The sequence below is a fragment of the Ochotona curzoniae genome, unplaced genomic scaffold (genome assembly GCF_017591425.1).
Source record: "Ochotona curzoniae isolate NIBS_2020 unplaced genomic scaffold, NIBS_Ocur_1.0 contig_48, whole genome shotgun sequence".
Taxonomy (NCBI): Eukaryota; Metazoa; Chordata; class Mammalia; order Lagomorpha; family Ochotonidae; genus Ochotona; species Ochotona curzoniae.
This window is the reverse complement of record NW_024466391.1, coordinates 184431-200963: the sequence shown is the minus strand read 5'-3', so window position 1 is coordinate 200963 and position 16533 is coordinate 184431. Positions and strand designations below refer to the sequence as shown.

The following is a 16533-nucleotide window of genomic DNA, read 5'->3' as shown; positions in this document are numbered from 1 at the left end:
CCCACACTGCCCTGGCCACTGTGGCCATCTGGGGAGTAAACTGACAGATTTCTCTCCCTCTTTGCTTTTCAAAAAGATTTTTTAAAAATTGTATCAGTTTTCTTTGAACTGAAAGGGGGCCTACCATGGACCCCTACTAGGTGCCGACGGCACGCAGCAGCACAGGTGCCGCGGGGACAGTGAGGCTGAGGTAAGAGTTCTTTGAAGACTCCACATGAGCCGAGGGAGCCAGTGAGCGGAGGCTAACACACCCACGCTTCGGCATCAAGTCTGCACAGACCAGCCTCGGCGGCATCTGAAAACATGGTGTCCTTCCACTTCATGCAGCCCACCTCAAGCCCCAGACTGGGAAAGAACATTCTAGAGGGGCCCAGGACGATGGCTCCATGGCTAAATCCTTCCCTGCCACTCCCCAGGGTCCCATATGGCCACTGGTTGGTGTCCCAGCTGCTCCGTTTTCCACCCAGCTCCCTGCTTGTGGCCTGGGAAAGCAGTCAAGGACAGCCCAAAGCCTTGGGAGTCTACACCACGTGGGAGACCCGGCCAGAAACTCCTGGCTCCTGATCAGCTCACCTCTGGCTCTGTGGACATCTGGGGAGTGAGCCAGCAGATGGAAGATCTATCTATTCTCTCTGCACATCTACTTTCCAGTAAAAATAAATCTTGAAAAAACAATTCTAGAGAGCTGTGCTTTACTTGTCATTCTCTCTAGTTGGTCACTGAGCAGTGAGACCGGCCAAGTTAGTACATCTCCTTCACCTCACCCAACTCTTTCTTCAGGGCAGTTCTATGTGCTAGATCTTCCCATACAGACTGTAAAACCACAAGACTGGTCGAGAAATGGAAAAGGGGAAAAAAATGTTATCTCCAGATGATAAACTTTAGGGTAAAACACAGGACCAAGGCATCATGGGTTGGAGCTCGTTTGTCACCAGACTACCAAGGAATCTGAAACGCTGAGCACAGGCAGTCTGTTCGGAGAGCTTTATTGTCATTGCTTTTTATGAGCAGGCAACGCACCCCACAGACCACCGTACTGGACGCTCAGTGAGTGAAGCCGACAGACCAGCCCACACAGGACGGCGCAAGCATCGGCATCACAGGGCAGAAACACAGCCAACTCAAACACCATGCTGCACGTCACTTTGGATACTTACCAACCAGGATTTAAAGAGGACAGGGAATACAAAGAACAGCCAGAAAGACCACTCTTGGGGGCACAAGTTCAGAGCAGTTTCCAGGCAGGGGACCCAGGTGCTATCTGGAAGGCCACACACAAGTCACCCATTGGTTGGGCCTTGCAAAGCAGGCTCACAAAGGCCCGCCCCTCAGCACAGGACAGACCCACCGAGAGTCACTAGAAACTGCCCAGCAGAGGTGGGTGCAGTGAGCACTGAAGCCCAGGTACCCAGGACGCCACATTCCGGCCGCCGTGTGGCAAAGACGCAAGCACACTGCTCGATGGCTCGGCAGGAGTGCCGTCCGGAGCTGCAGGGCTCCCGTGCTTCCCACGATGTCTCCAACCCCACACCGGCACTGGTGCTGACTGAGCAAGATGACCGTGTCACAGATGGACCGGACATGGGTGAAGACAAAAGGCAGCAGGGAGGCAATCTGCAAAACAGTTTATTACAAAGTACAGTACAGGGCTCAGGCTGCTTCCCACACTCTCGAACACCCATGGGGCTGGAGGACGCACTGCAGTGTCCCTGGTGCTAACTTGTACAGAACGGCAGTCTCCTCGGTGTGGCAGGGAAACCCCGGCAGGCAGTGGAGGGGAGCAGGCGAGTGCTGCAGGGGCCGTGCTCACGGCTGCTCAACAATGACATCATTTTCTCCAGGGAGTGAGACCCGTGTCCGTGCTGACGCCCCATCACCGTTGGGGCAGAGGACGGCCTGATGCCTCCGGCCGCTACTTCTTATTCCTGGGCTTCAGTTCTTCAGCTGCATTCCGCAGGAAAATGTAGTTTTTCTTTTGAGGATTATAAAATTCATGTCCCTAGAAGGAAAAGCCAATGATGTTATTCTGTGCTGAGCTCTCAATGTCAATGGCTCTGGGGTCTGTGATCGGAATCGACTGAGCAATGTCACAGGACCCTGAGCGGCTCAGGCCACATGCAAGTGGCACTAATACACACACACATGCGTGGGTGTGCAACCTGGCAGAACTCCCCTCCCATCACGCTGTCCCACAGGGCGGGGGCAGGGGGGGGAAGAGCAGACGGGCCCAGCCTGGGCCTGCTCCATCACCTGCATGGCTGTCACCCTTTCAGTTTCGTCCAACAAGTTTGGTTCAAAAGTGACATGAGTTTCTACCATCGTGTTCGAGGCAGAGCTTTCTGAACGGGCATGCTCATGCTGCACACGCGTGACCGTGACCTCTGAGACAGTAATTCACAGAACCCCCACTGTAAGCAGATACAAATCATCTGGACTAGTCCATGCTTGTAATGCAGAGAGCGAGTATGGTCATGCTACCCGGGGCGTGCTGACGGGTCCTTGTGCACTGGGGGAAGGGGCCTCTTGGTCCTGTGTAGCCTGAACTGGTGCCCGAGTATATTTTCTTTCTTTCCAGGGGAATGAATGAATGAGTGGTGACCCATCCACACCACAGATGTGGCACACCCAGAAAGGCCTGGGTGAGTGACACACTTGCTGGCAGGTGGCAGCGGTTGGTCTGCCAACCATAAAGCCGGGCAGCAGATACTGTGGGAGACAAGAAAGGGCGTGGCATGCCTATAAACCAACTGACAGGAACAGTGAGAGGGAGGGGCCAAGTGGCCATCTCTGGTAAGAGGCCAGGGGTCTCCCAACTGGCCAATTCACGGGCTGATTAGATCCCGAAACTCATCAAGTGTGTATTCTCCTTTTTTTCATCTACTTGAAAGGAGAACAGGGCATGGTACAATGACTTGGTTGGCTATCCCTCCGATTTGCAAGTGTCGGGATCCCATATGGACACCGGTTCTAATCCCAGATGCTCCACTTCCCATCTAGCTCCCTGCCCGGGACCTGGGAAAACAGTGGAGGACGGCCCAAAGCCTTGGGACCCTGCACCCGTGTGAGAGACCAAGAAGGTCCTTTGGATCAGTTCAGCTCCGGCTGTTGAGGCATCTTGGCGAGTAAATCAGCGGATGGAAGATCTTTCTCTGTAAATCTGGCTTTCCAATAAAAATAAATAAATCTTTAAAAGCACTTAGGTCATCTTCTGCTGCTCTCCCACGTGCCGGTAGCCAGATCAGAGGTGGAGTGGCTGGCATTCAAGTGGATGCTCAATCAGGAGGCCAAACTGGCAGGCAGTGGCTTAACCTGCGGCACCAGATGCCAACCTCAGATGCATTTCAATCAAACTGCTTCAATGTTTCAGATGAACAAGGTAGTGTGGCTTGTCTGAGCAAGGCCCTGAGGAGAGCGAGTCTTTGGAGGCCAGGATGGGCATGGGCTTGGACAGAGTGAACCAGGTGGGAGACCAGAGCCTAGCGGCTGCCCACTCTCCCAGGAAGCGGCCGGGCTGACTAAAGCCAGGAGGTAAGAAGACAGGGGACAGATCTCTCTCTCTCTCTCTCTCCCCTGAAGCCATGCTCACCAGGAACATGCTGAGACAGCGAGAGAAGCCAGGAGCCAAGCTAGAACACACGCAGCCACTGGTTCCCCAGGCACAGAAGTGCAGGGCTGGTGAAGCGTGGGGTGAGTGGCTGGGGTGAGAGGAGCAGCTCAGGGGACAGGAAGGGCAGGGACAGAGAGAACAGTGGGAAGAAGGGTTCGTCAAGGAGCACAAGGGGACCACAGCGCCTGACACAGACAGGAAGCTTCTGGACTGGGCTGCAGAACACAGCCAAACAGACTCAGTACAGCTCCTAGGGGCTAAGAGGGAGCACAGCATGTGGAACAATGAAGAGCTTAAGAGAGAAGTCGGCCAGCACTAGTGGGCAGGGACAGAGCACGGGTGAGGAGGGCCAGAGGTGAGCATGGATGGAGATGAGCAAGACTGAGTCTGGGCGCTTAGCAGCCTCCCTGTCAAAACACAAGGACAGCAGGCCCGAGGCCAGAGCCACCCACTCCAGGGAGGCTCATCTTGTCCAGGGCCTTGAGGCAGGGAGTCCTTCACGTCAAGACCCAGGAGCAGGCTCATGGGCCCACGCACCGTGCATCCTTCAGAGGCATCAGAAATACAGCCAGCACTGAGTGGTGCTGCCTTTGCCTGCTGGAGTAAGAACCACCATGCTCCCAGCAGCCCTGCCAGTCACCTCCCTGGCACCGGCCTCCAGCCTAGAGCAGCAGACCAAGCATCCCAGGGTGCTGTTTCTGACTGAGGGTGGCACTCGGCCCCCTGACCCCTGAGGGAGGCCGGTCACAGAGAGGTGATAATGACCTGCCCGAAAATACAAGGCTGTCTGGCTCTGCGGTCTCATGGCACATCAAGCAGGCCTGGGGTTCCTCACCTTGGACCAGTCGTAGCTGGAGGCATACGCAAATATGTTCCCGTTGTGGTTGAAGCAGCAGGCTGCTATCGGCTGATCTAACTGCTCTGAAGTTTTGAGTTTTGTTCTGGCATCTTTGTCCCAGAAGCTGAAGCGGCCATCAGACCCCACGGTGGCCAGGGTGCCGTGCACCGGGTGGAAGGCGATGCCGTTGACCTGCAGGGTTGAGGATCATAGTGAGCGGTGGTGCGAGGAGCAGGTGTCTGAGTCAGGAAGGAACGCGCACACACTTTCTCAGCCGTGCTGCCTCCACCACTCTGCTGACCCAGGACTAAATCCTCTCTTGCCATGGAGTCCAGGCCAGAAGCTAACGCATGGACACAGACACTACTGTTTGAGTCTTGGCTCAAGCATGCATGTGAAGCTGTCCCAGCAGCACTGACAGCTGGGAAGACCTGAGGCTCGCACAGGGATGCCAGCGAGGATGGCCAGCGCGTTCCCAGAGCACACACTGCCACACAGCACGACCTACCCCTAGTGAGCATGCAAGCTCTGCAGGGAGTTGGCGTTTCATGCCTCAGTTACTCAGAGAACCCTCTACTTGTAGTTTCCAGATGTTTCCAAGGTCAAAGGGAAGCTTCTAAGAGCGTACCGCATAGATGTCTTGAGGGGCAGAAGTGTTGGTCCCATTGGATCGATGGCATTTAAAGGTGAAGTTATCCTTGGCAGGATTTGGAGGATTGATGTAGTGAATGGCGACTCTCCCCTCAATGCTTCCGAGAGCAAATCCAGTTGGCTTGTTCTGTTTGTCTTTAAAAATAGCCACACACCGATGCTACAGTTAAAAAACAAAGAGGTCACGACAGTGTAAATGCAAGGTCTCATAGCTAACACACATCACAGTTGTGGGCGAGAGGCATCTCAGTGGCTCCTCTAAGATCTGTGCTCTTAGCCACACGACTGGGTAAGTGCACCGAGGCCACAGTCTCCCTCGGAGCCCCCGTGTGTTCCAGCACGGGACTGTCCCCTCAGCTGGGGAGGCAGGGGGCTGGTCCCTTTCAACAGCACAAGTCACGGGGCAGGTGGGCACCCTTCAGATTGCCCACTGCACTGTGCCTGCTGGGGTGAAAGGAAGCAGAGGGCGTGGTGCAGCAGCACTCCTCACTGTGCAGGGGCCACACACGGTCAAAACCAGCAGTACACTCCTCACTTGGATGGCAGAAGATTCCTCTCTTGCCTTTCCAAGGAAGTAAAACTACACTGCAGAGTTGTTCCGAGAAGCCCCCAACTATCTTCCTACTGGCTCACCATCCTGCCTTCCCTGCCGCCTGCCTGGTGCGCTAGCTCTTCACTCTTTAGCAGCAGCCTTCCCAGAGGCCAGCCACGAGCCATGAGCCACGAGCCCTCTCACGGCAGCCTGTATCTCATCTCTCTCCCATCAATGAGCTGGCTCCTTTCATGCACCTGCTGGCCAAGTGGACATCCTCCTGGGACAAGTATTCATTCAAGTCTTCAGCCACAACATTTCTTTATTTAAAGATTTATTTATTTGTATTGGAAAGGCAGATGTACAGGGAGAAGGAGAGACAGAGAAAGATCTTCTGTCTGCTGATTCACTCTCCAAGTGGCCGTAATGGCCACAGCTAAGCCAATCCAAAGCCAGGAGCTATCAGGTATCCCACATGGGTGCAGGGTCCCAAGGCTTTGGACCATCTCTCTGCTTTCCCAGGCCACAAGCAGAGAGATGCATGGGAAGTGGAGCAGCTGGGACATGAACTGGTACCCATATGGGATCCCGGAGCATGCAAGGTGAGGATTTAGCCACAAACCATTGAGCCAGGCCCTCTTCAGCCATGTTTCAATCAGGTCTGTTTTCTTGCTGTGGAGTTCTAGGGATTCTTCATATATTTTGGAAATGGATACCCTTGTCAGACAGAGATCACAAACATTTTTTTTCCCCATTCTATAGACTTTTTGTTGTTTCATTTGCTATGAAGAGACCTGCTAGTCTCACTTCTCTATTTCTACTTTTGCTATCTGTGTTTCTGGCATCGTAATCAAGATCATTACCAAGATCAATGTCAAAGTCGGGATCTAAATGGAGACTTGGAATACATTTTCCATGAAGATTCCAGGGGACTGAGAAAATAGATGAGTCAAGGCTGACGTTCAGGACTCCAGCTTGGACAAGCAGGTGCAAACTCCCATTTAATGATCTGAGAAGAGCCTCTGTCAATCAGGCCGGGGGGGTGTGCGGGAGGGCCAGGCAAGATCAGCTGTCCACTCCCCTCCGCCGCCACCTACCCAACAACCAGGCTCAGAGCCAGCTACATACTGAGAACAAGGCAGCAACAAATACCAACAGCTTCTGCCTGGAGCTCACACATGAGCAGGCAGAACCAGGCAGAGTAAATGAGCACACTCAGTGTGTACTTAACACACATCTGTATCACCACAGAGCAGTGGGCAGTGGCCAGAGCCCCGAGGAGGGCAACGTGTGACCAAGATGCTGCAATGTGCAGTCCTGGGTTTCGTGCAAGGCACACAGGGGAGCAGTCAGATGGGGTGTTACCGTCTGGTCCCTGGGATCCCTGAGCAATGCTGAGGGGTGGGGTGGGAGATGAGCTCACACCTGGACAGAGGACGGCACAGTGTTAGGTAGATGCCCAAGGAAGCCTGTCAGCTAAGACCCAGTGAGGAGACACAAGTCGCAGTCAGATGGGTGGGCAACAAGCCAGGGGCCAAGAGGTCACCGACATGCCTGACTGTGAAGGAAATGTGGGCCCCAGAGGCCCGGAGGAGGACTCCAACATAGCCTGCTGGACACTGGGAAGGTGCTGAGCACTGCACTGCAAGCCACATAGCGCCACCACGAAGTCCGATCACCCAGATCGGGACAGTGTGCCCGGGTGAGCAGGCGTCAGGTGCACAGGCCTGGGCATTTAACGTGGCTCACCTGATGTTTCAGCGGGGATTCTATCCTCCTGAACTCGGACGGCTGGTTCTCCAACTGATAGACAATCAGGCCCCTCTCCGCTGTCGCCACCACGGCCATCGGGTATATCTAGGGACGAGGAAAGCAGAGGTGCTGAGGGCCAGTGGGTTAAACCGACACCCGCAGCATCCGCATTCCAGATCAGAGTGCCTGGTTCAAGTCCAGGTGACTGGCTCCCTGCTAATGTACCTGAGACAACAGATCCTGCCGTTCAACAGGGGCCTGGCTTGTTTCTAAAAATGAGTTATAAAATATGAGAATACTTAGGACATATACTAAAGAATGGAGAAGTGAAAATCACCTATACCACATCCTCAAACGATAGTTGTTAACACTATAATTTATCCTAGTTTTTCTCAGCATAAAGTCTATGCCTATTTGTGTAGAATTCATAACCTTTAGTTGAAACATTCTGTGAACACCAGCCCGCATCACACGTCTGAGAACACCCACAGTGGATGGCAGGGTCCCTCACGTGGCCGGAGGCCGGGGTTTCTTGGCCTGTGCCTACCTTGTTGGTTCATGAGGCCACTTCCAATGTGTCCCCATGTCTTACTAAGTTACAGAAATCAACACCATTTGCATCTTGGGCTAGTCTTTAAAACCTTGAGAGTGGAAACTGGGACAACCGTAGATAACATGGACAAAGTCCTAAAGCCCAGGAACTGTATCACAGGCACCGTGGCAGGAGGGGCAGCCGTGCCAGGCTGCCCACTCACACAGGCTCAGGGCAGCACAACACCCTGCTCCCCTGAGCAGGAGGACCGCAGCAATCTGAGCTACATCCTGTATCAGCCAACAAAGTGAGGGACTTTCAGACCACCTACGAGTCTGCAGCTTGCTCTAAATGAAAAATGATGACTTCGTATTTTTCAAAGGATATATAAGCTTGGAATTCCTTACCACATCAGCACAGTAACACCTCTCAGGGAGTTGCAAAACCATCATGGGGTTTGACGACCTGGTGTCCCAGAACTGAAAGCAGAAGAGGAGCCAGTGAGTGAGTGCTTCCACTCAGAGCTGCAGCCCAGACGGGGACACGGCCTTACCTTCAGAGTCTTATCCCAGCTCCCGGTCATCACACAGCTGTAGTTGGGGGCTTTGATCCAGTGTATGGTTTTAACAGGAGCATCGTGCTTTTAGGAAGACACAAACAGAGTAAATGAGCCATGTCCAAGAGAAGGAAGGAGCCAATTAGCTACTGTGGCCACAGCAAATGGAACCCAAAGGGTGTTCAACACTTTCTTTGGGTCAACAGACCTTTGGGGCTTTGCTTGTGGGCAAGCGGCACGAGAGCCAAGTCCCTCCCCAGGAGACATGAGCAGACAGCACCACTCGCTCAAGCTGCGAACCAACTACGCAACCAGGCTCTTGCGTCCACAGCACTGCGGTCTGAGTGCCTAATGCCCTTCTGAAGCCCGTCAGCAACACCAGGCTTTTTTCCTGAATGATTCTGGGGAGCCAGCAGGACAGAAACTCTAGTACTAGGCTCTTCCATGCCCACCTTCTGTCTGTTTCTGTGTTCTTCACACAGAAACATGCCTGTTGTCCCCAGACCGACCACGAAGGCTCACGGGGCGCGGCATCAGCCCCTTCCTCATTGCTGTGACTTCCAGCCCCAGCACAAGGCAGGCGCAGCAGGCAGCTGCTCCACAGCAACCGACCCAAAACACAGCCAAGAGGGGGCTGCACACGGTGCTGGGTGTCAAACACGTGTGAACTCAAGGACCACACGCACACTCATTTTTTATAAACCTGAATGCAACTAATTTCTCAAAGACACTCAGGCAGGATAAAACAACCTGTGACGTGCTGGCACAAATGAGATCGTACCGAGATCTCTGATACACTTAGGCTTAACCAGTTTGGTCTTGCTCACTAACAGGGCTCGAGAGCCGGGCCACCAGGCTGTCAGCACCCCGCAGAGCGCGTTACCTGTGCGATCTGGATCGCCTGATTGCTGTTAAGGTCCCACATCTTGGCAGTTTTATCACAAGATGCAGTAAACACTTTGCTCCCATCCTGAAATAAAGAAAACGTAGCATTCTGAGAAAACTTGAACCTCTAGCCACAGGTGCACCTGGATGCTAGGCTGAACTTAGGCACATTTCATCTGACCGTATGTACGTTTCCATGGATTCAAGGACTAGTGTTTTGCAAGTGTCACACATAAAATGCATTTTCTGCTCTACATTTCCTGATTTGTTTTTAAGGAAATTAAACATAAATAGGTAAAAAGAAATGAAGCAGCGCTTAAAGTGATGCAGTCGAAACCAAGTCTTCCTCCCTGACTGCCTGCTCTCCTCGCAGAGGTGAACTACAGGAGAGCGATGGCAGACACAAGCATGTCCTTCACACCCGCTAACTGTAACGTTCCCCACATCCATCCTTCTCTACGTAGGCACAGATATCACAGCTCGTCTTCACACTATGCAATGAAACTGCCCTAACTTCACTGCTTCTCCGTGAACTACACAGGAGCCAGCAGCTCGCAGGCAGCGTGTGCTTCTGAAAATGTTCACGCACACGGGGAGAGCAGATGCTGCTGCCGCCGCTAGAGCACAACAAGCGAGCGTGGCTGAGGAGCCCCTCCATGCTCAGAGCCCCCTCAACACCGCCCACCAGGGTGGGCTCCAGGTCCCCACCTGGAAAGGATGGAACCTGCTCTTCGCCTAGGAAGGAGTCACAAGGATAAGGCCACAAATCCTTGCAGGCAGCAACCCAAATCAGTGGTGATGCACCCTGTAGTGAGGACCCAGGAAGCCCCCGCCGTGGTCCCCAGTGCGTGCCTGCCGAGACCAGGAACCCAGACTCAAAAGTGGCCATGCTCTACGATTCTTCCTTCGTGGTGGTTAATACAACCCAAGGGCCAGGGACGGAATAGGAAGGCTTGGACTACAGGGGGCAGGAGACACTCTGGGGATGATGCACATACTTCCAGGTCACAAAGTTACACACTGAAAGCAAGTTCAGTGTTTACGATATGCAAATCCTGCGGAATCAACAGGACCCAAACTGATGGGTCTGAGGCTGAGCCACCAAGGCAGGTGACAGGGAGGCTGGGGCCTCTGCATGCCAAGCAGGGCTGCCAGTTGTACTCTGCTGTGAGGTGGCAGCATATACTGCTAATACTCAGGGGCTAATACTCAGAATCTGTGGAGGACAAGAAAACTCCACAAAGCCAGGATGCTGCAAACATCTAGCACAAACCTTTTTTTTTTTTTTTTTTTTTTTTTAAGGATAGCACATTCATAATTTTAGGACAGCTGTTTTTTACATTTAAAAAGTCTAAGGTTTTACTGACATATTACCTTGAGCAAGGAATTAGATCCTTTTTCAAAAGCCTTTCCATATTTACTTCTAAGTACACCATAAGTTCATTGTTGAACTGCCTCTGGGTCCTCCACATGGACAGCACAGACCCAAGCACAGAGCCCTCATCTGCCACCTCTTGGAGCACTGCCAGACTTAGTCCCGGCGCCCCGATTCTAGACGCAGACCTCTCTTGGGGAGCATCTAACTAAGCCTAGGCTCAAGAACCAACCAAGGCAGGTGTCTGGCCCAGCAGTGAAGACACCTTTGGCTCAAGTCCCAGTTCCTTTTACGACTGGACGAAAGATCTTCCTCTCTTTCTCTCCTCCTCTATGTATATCTGACTTTCCAATAAAAATAAACAAATTAAAAAAAAAAAAAAAGAGAAATGACCAGAACCTACATCACTCCAGCAGACATCGAGCACAGGCCCGGTGTGCATCTGCTGGGCTTTGGGAATTGTCTGTCCACTGTCTTGAACTTCCCAGCAGCGCACCTGTAACAAGACAAAGGAGGGAAAACTAAGCAGTTCATGAAGCAATCCGCACACTTGCCAACTCGTAACGGAGCGCCCCGACAACACACAGGCTCCTGGTGTCAGCCTAATGATCTCACTTCAAGAACGGAGCACCTGAAATGTGCAAGGGACTTCAAAACACTGGAGCAGAAAATCAAAAATCAAAATCTGAGTTTACAAACTCTGAAATCCACGAGCACGAATCTATGTGAGCAGCTGTCCTCCCAAACCATGCAACTGCCGAGGACTCTGTCCGCGCCCCCGGGGTGCCCGTTCCCAGGGCACAGCCCACTCACACACGCCTAGGCTCAACAGAACCCAGGCCAGCGGGAGGGGGGGGGAGGCTTACCCTTCCACTCTGAATACTGTAATTTGAAAAATGGCAAGAACAGGAAAAAGCCCCCACCCCGAGCCAAACAGGTCTAGGCCACAGCTGCAGAGGTGCCAGCCTTCCGTGCACACGCGGCTCTCAGAAGAGGGAGAGGGCAGCGTGGGCTCGCCCTCGAGCCGTGCAGTCGTCACCGGCAGCAGCTGCTCACGGCCACTCTTCTCCTGGCTTTTAGCCGCAAATCCCCTCAAGTGTGTCCCGCAGCAGCCCACAGAAAGGAAATCCCTCAATCCAGACTGCCCAGCTCTGTCCCTGGCTCCCGCCATCCCGTCCCACTGCACACAATAATCTTGCTCCAATAAAGGCTTTCTGTCACTCAAGCACAGCATGAATTACAATCACCAGGCACGGACATTTCCAGCAAGGTCACGCAGGCAGTGACCAGGAGCCCGCTTTCCGAGCCGGCCGGCAAGGTCCAGAGCCTGGCCGCACTGGGGCCGGGTCAGCTGCTCCCTCCTCCAGACCTCGGCATCCCAGGCCACACAGAGGAGCTGACAGGACGCAGGCAGTGCCTCAGTCAGTGAAGACCAACTCAGATGACGCAGCCCGAGCCCACAAGCCTCATCAGTTCCAGAAGTGGCCCACGGGGCAGGGGGTTCAATGCGGCCTGGGGCCCTCTGCAGGAACCATTCCCGGCAGTGCATGGTGTTCTGGCCTGCCCTGCTGCTCCTGGGAACTCCTGCTACTGTGAGCAGAGTCTGGCACACAAGTGCTGAAGGATTTAAGTTTGCCCCTGCTTCTGTGAAGCGTCTGTCACATGCTGTGCTCACTCTCCAGCCAGAGCTCTCTGCTTCTACATCGACTCATCACACACGGTGGGTGAGTACAGTACCTGCGTACACTTGCACTATCATCCAAATCGGTGCAAGCTGTCACATCCACTGGAAGGGCGTTTTCAGGGTGCCAGTGCTGTCCACCAACACCACACTGACCTGGTAGCACTGTGCGTCTTCCCTGGAAACCGGCACAGGCCCGGCTGCTCCCACTCACCCTCCAGATTCCCGCAGAAGGCCACAAGCAAGCCTCAACTGCCGCCGCTGTCCCTGGACAGGACAGCCCACCGGCCCAGCTGGGCAGCCCGCCCAGCGCTGAGCCCGACAGTCCTCGCACTCGGAGCACTTACATCATTTGCCCATGACCCAGCGATGAGGAAGTTCCCTGGTAAGGTGGGCGGGCTGAAAGACAGACAGCCGATGCTGTCATCCGGGGAAGAGGTCACTTCAATGTCCTGCGGGAAGAGCTCACGTTAAGAGGTTTGCAGCCATTGCCACCACCCTGTCTGCTTGCTTCTGAACACCTGACAGAGGGCCTGCCAGGCTCAGGCACCAAGCAGAAGCCCTAGGCCCTCGGATCTCCAGGGAGTGCACCTGCACAGGACGACCCACAGCACCCAGGTGGGACGCCCATGGCCACAGGTTCCCGACACCTGTTCTCACCAGCCCTGCTCCTCCCCCAACCTCAGAATTCCCATCCACCAGTCCTTGGCTGGAGCTGGAAGTGGACAACTCAAGCGCATGCTTTGAGGCACCTGTTCCTTGGGGGACTAGATGAGCTAGCAGCCGGGAGGAACAGGCCAGGCAGGGAAACCCAGCTTTCCTGGGCTCTGATAACTTGGGAAAGTTGAGGTTTCTACTGCCCAGCCAAGTCTGGTCTTCCTGTTGTCACTGCGGTGGAACAGCCTTGCCCATCCTGCCCCGGTGCCACCAGGCCTCACAGTACCTTCATGGGGTTGTGATTATCTGTGGTCGTGCTGCCAAACATGCTGGTCCCGCTGCTTCCAAAGCTTGAGGTCGTTCCAAACAAACTCATTTTGCCTCTGAAAAGCAAAGTGGAGAAAGTCAAAGACCCTCTCACTGCCACTGACAGAGAAAGATCAAAGAGACAATAAGTATACTGATTTTTAAAATACAGTTTATTTTTTAATGAAATTTTCAGTTTCTGTATGTTGTACATTACTTATTCACTCATCCACAAGACAAAGGGACAGAGAGGGTTCCCGTGCCCGGGGTCGTCTCTAACGCCTGCCGTGGCCGGCAGGGACGCAGGCCCCTGTAGCGGGACCTGCTGGCTTGGAGGGAGTGCAGTTCAGGCAGCGGAGCCTGGGCTCACACCCAGGCACCTTGGCTCGCAACACAAGCCACCCAACCAGCACCTTAGTGGCCACACCAAACGCCCACCCCAAAGGCTACTTCAGAAACTGCAAGGATAATGCTGCTCGTGCCACGATAAAGCGGGCTAATCCTCCACCCACGGTGCCGGCATCCCATATGGGTGCTAGTTCAAGACCCGGATGCTCCACTTCCAGTCCAGCGCCCTTCTAATGCCTGAGAAGGCAGCAAAAGATGGCCAATTGCCCAAGTCCTTGGGTCCCTGCAGCCACATGAAGAAGACAGTGGGAGACACAGACAAAGCTCCAGGCTTCGGACCGGCACAGCCATTTGGGAGAGTGAACCACTGGACGGCTGTCTCTCCTTTTCTCTCTCTAAAGTCTACATTTCAGATAAATATAAACAAGTAAATAAATCAAGAGCCTTCACTTGGCACTGGCGCAGGATAAACCAGAGTGAAGTCCTCAGTTGCCAGCTGGCGAAGAACTCTGCTCCTGTAGTTGGAGACAACAGTCACTGAGATGGCAGCAGGCCCCATTCCTATCCTCGGATCTAGGCGGCAGCAGTGCCCGACAGCAGAGGCAAGCCAGCATGCCTGGGCACCTGCTTTGTGACACACAGCCTGGTCAGTGTCAGTGTCGTTCTGACATCAGATGGGATTATGCGGGAAACGGGGTGTCCCACCTGGCAGGCCCCTCTTCGCTTCCTCCCAGGAGGCTGTGTCACCACCTCCTGAAGCTTCTCACACTCCGCATCTGCCATACTGCCCTTCCCAAACTCCCACCAGCAGAGGTACGCGTTAGTCACAACCCAAAAGGAGCCAGGCAGTGGGTAACCTGGAGCAGGCCAGCAGTGGGGAGGCCAGTGAAGTGCCAGGATTCAAGGCTCCGACAGCCTGTCTAGACCTGGCAGCCTGACTCTGGGCAAGCTAGCCGGCCTTGTGGAGTCCGCAGGCTCAGGTGAGGTGGCATACAGTCCCTTCCCAGCCCCTCCTTGGCTTCCAGCAGGGACAGTGCATGCGCCCTGGGATGTGCGGCCACTGTCCCTCTCACATTAACAACTGCTAGGCACTGCCAGGCCCCCATGGCACGGGCACAGTGCGGCTCTCCATCCGTGCCCTCCGGCCCACCAGCTCTACCTGCAGGGATTCGCCCGCTCTCCTTCCCCTCGGAGCATTTTCGGACCCCAACTCCACAGCGGCCACCCCAGGATTCTTGGCAGCACTGAGTGGCCTGATCCTGCACCTACGTTTACGGAAAGTTCCCCAACTCATCACGTCAACCTACACTGTGAGGGACCCTTAACGCTGCCTCGCAAGGCGTTTTCCGAGAGAGCCGTCGGCCTCCCGGCCTCCCCGGGGCGCTGGGACATCACCCACACCTGCGGTCACATCCCCTCGACGTCTTCATGGCCCCTGTCCCGGGTCCGGGAACTCCCGTCAACGCCCGCCCCAGCAGAACGCCAACTCGGGGAGGGCAGGGGCAGTCGGGGCGCCGGGGGCTCGGGTGGACACGAGCCCGGGCACGGTGCGCGCGGACACAGGCGCGCGCGGACACAGGCGCGCCGTCCACGGGGAGCGCCGGGCGAGGCGTCTGCAAGGCGCGCGGGCACCGGCGGGCCCGGCCATGAGCCCAGCCAGGTTCTTCCCCGATGGCCGAGCCTCGAGGGGACCCCGAGGGACCGCGGGCGCAGCTTGGCCAGCGGAGCCGGCCCGGCCTCCGCGGGCGCCATGGCGGCGGGCACTCGGGACGCAGCGAAGGCTTACCTCAGAGTCGCGCCGCGCCGCCGCGGGCCGCCAGCAGCAGGGGCCACTTGCAGCTGTGCAGAGCAGACGACGGCGAGGAGGAGCCCACGAGAGCCCAGGGAGCTCGCGGTCTCCCCACGCGCGGGGTGTAGCGCGCTCTGAGCACAGCGCACGCGCCGCGGAGACGTTTCCTGTGCGCTAGGAAGGCATCAAGGAAAAGGGCGGCTCCTTCCGGCAGGCGACGACGCCTGCGCAACAGCGCTCTTGACGCCGAGAGGAAGTCCCGACGCCAGCAGTTGGTCGATTGGTCCGAAGTTGGCGTCTCCGCTGCTTGTTGCTAAGCAACCGCTTCCCTAAGCAGGTGAGCGAAGGCACACTGGAGAGTGAATTCTGCAGGAAGGTTACGGGTGTTTGTGCACAGAGCCAGGATAGATTTTAAGGTGTTCGCCCGAGAGCGAGCCAGGGTTACGGACAGCGGTGGGCTGGTGGGTTCCGAGGAGTGTCCGTGTACGGCAGAGGTCGAGGTGGGGCAACCACCACCCGTGTGTGTGCACCCCAGGAGATTCGTTGGGGTGTAGCAGAAGCCCGCTGCAGCATGAGGCATGGGGTCCGCAGGCACCTATGTTTTAGGTGATTTACGCGCGACATCCTCACAATGACTGTCGGGTCATGGTTAGTGTTCTTACCCTTGCTTTGCTATGGAGGAACCCATGACCAAGTTGTGATTAGTCGGCAGCCATAAAGACAGTGAGTAGAGTTGGAATGCATGCTGCCTGACCCCAAATCCGCCCCTCTCCTTCCACCCCTCTACACACACACCCCATACTCCAAAAAGAGAATAACAAAACATGCGTCTGGGCCCCAGCACGTTAGCTTAGTGGCTAACTCACCCTGCACACCCAGGAGCCCATGTGAGCATGGCTTTGTGTCCCAGCTGCTCTGCTTGCTTCCCATCCAGCTCCCTGCCTGTGGCCTGGGAAAGCAGGAGAGGACGGTCCAAAGCCTTGGGACCCTGCACCCACATAGGAGGCCCGAAAGAAGCTCCTGC

At 55.1% G+C, this 16533-nt stretch overlaps 1 protein-coding gene across 1 annotated transcript; it reads right to left on the bottom strand.

The window, feature by feature from the left end:
• Window positions 1-1610: 1610 nt before the first annotated feature.
• RAE1 (ribonucleic acid export 1) lies at window positions 1611-15626 on the bottom strand. The gene is made up of 11 exons (XM_040988192.1): window positions 15507-15626; window positions 13353-13449; window positions 12757-12861; window positions 11132-11224; window positions 9352-9438; window positions 8466-8552; window positions 8320-8391; window positions 7378-7485; window positions 5074-5256; window positions 4443-4637; window positions 1611-1999 (listed from the first exon to the last, which is right to left on the bottom strand). Exons 2-11 carry the CDS (start codon window positions 13440-13442, stop codon window positions 1913-1915), a joined length of 1107 nt encoding a protein of 368 aa, XP_040844126.1. The 5' UTR covers window positions 13443-13449; window positions 15507-15626; the 3' UTR covers window positions 1611-1912.
• Between the last annotated feature and the right edge of the window lie 907 nt (window positions 15627-16533).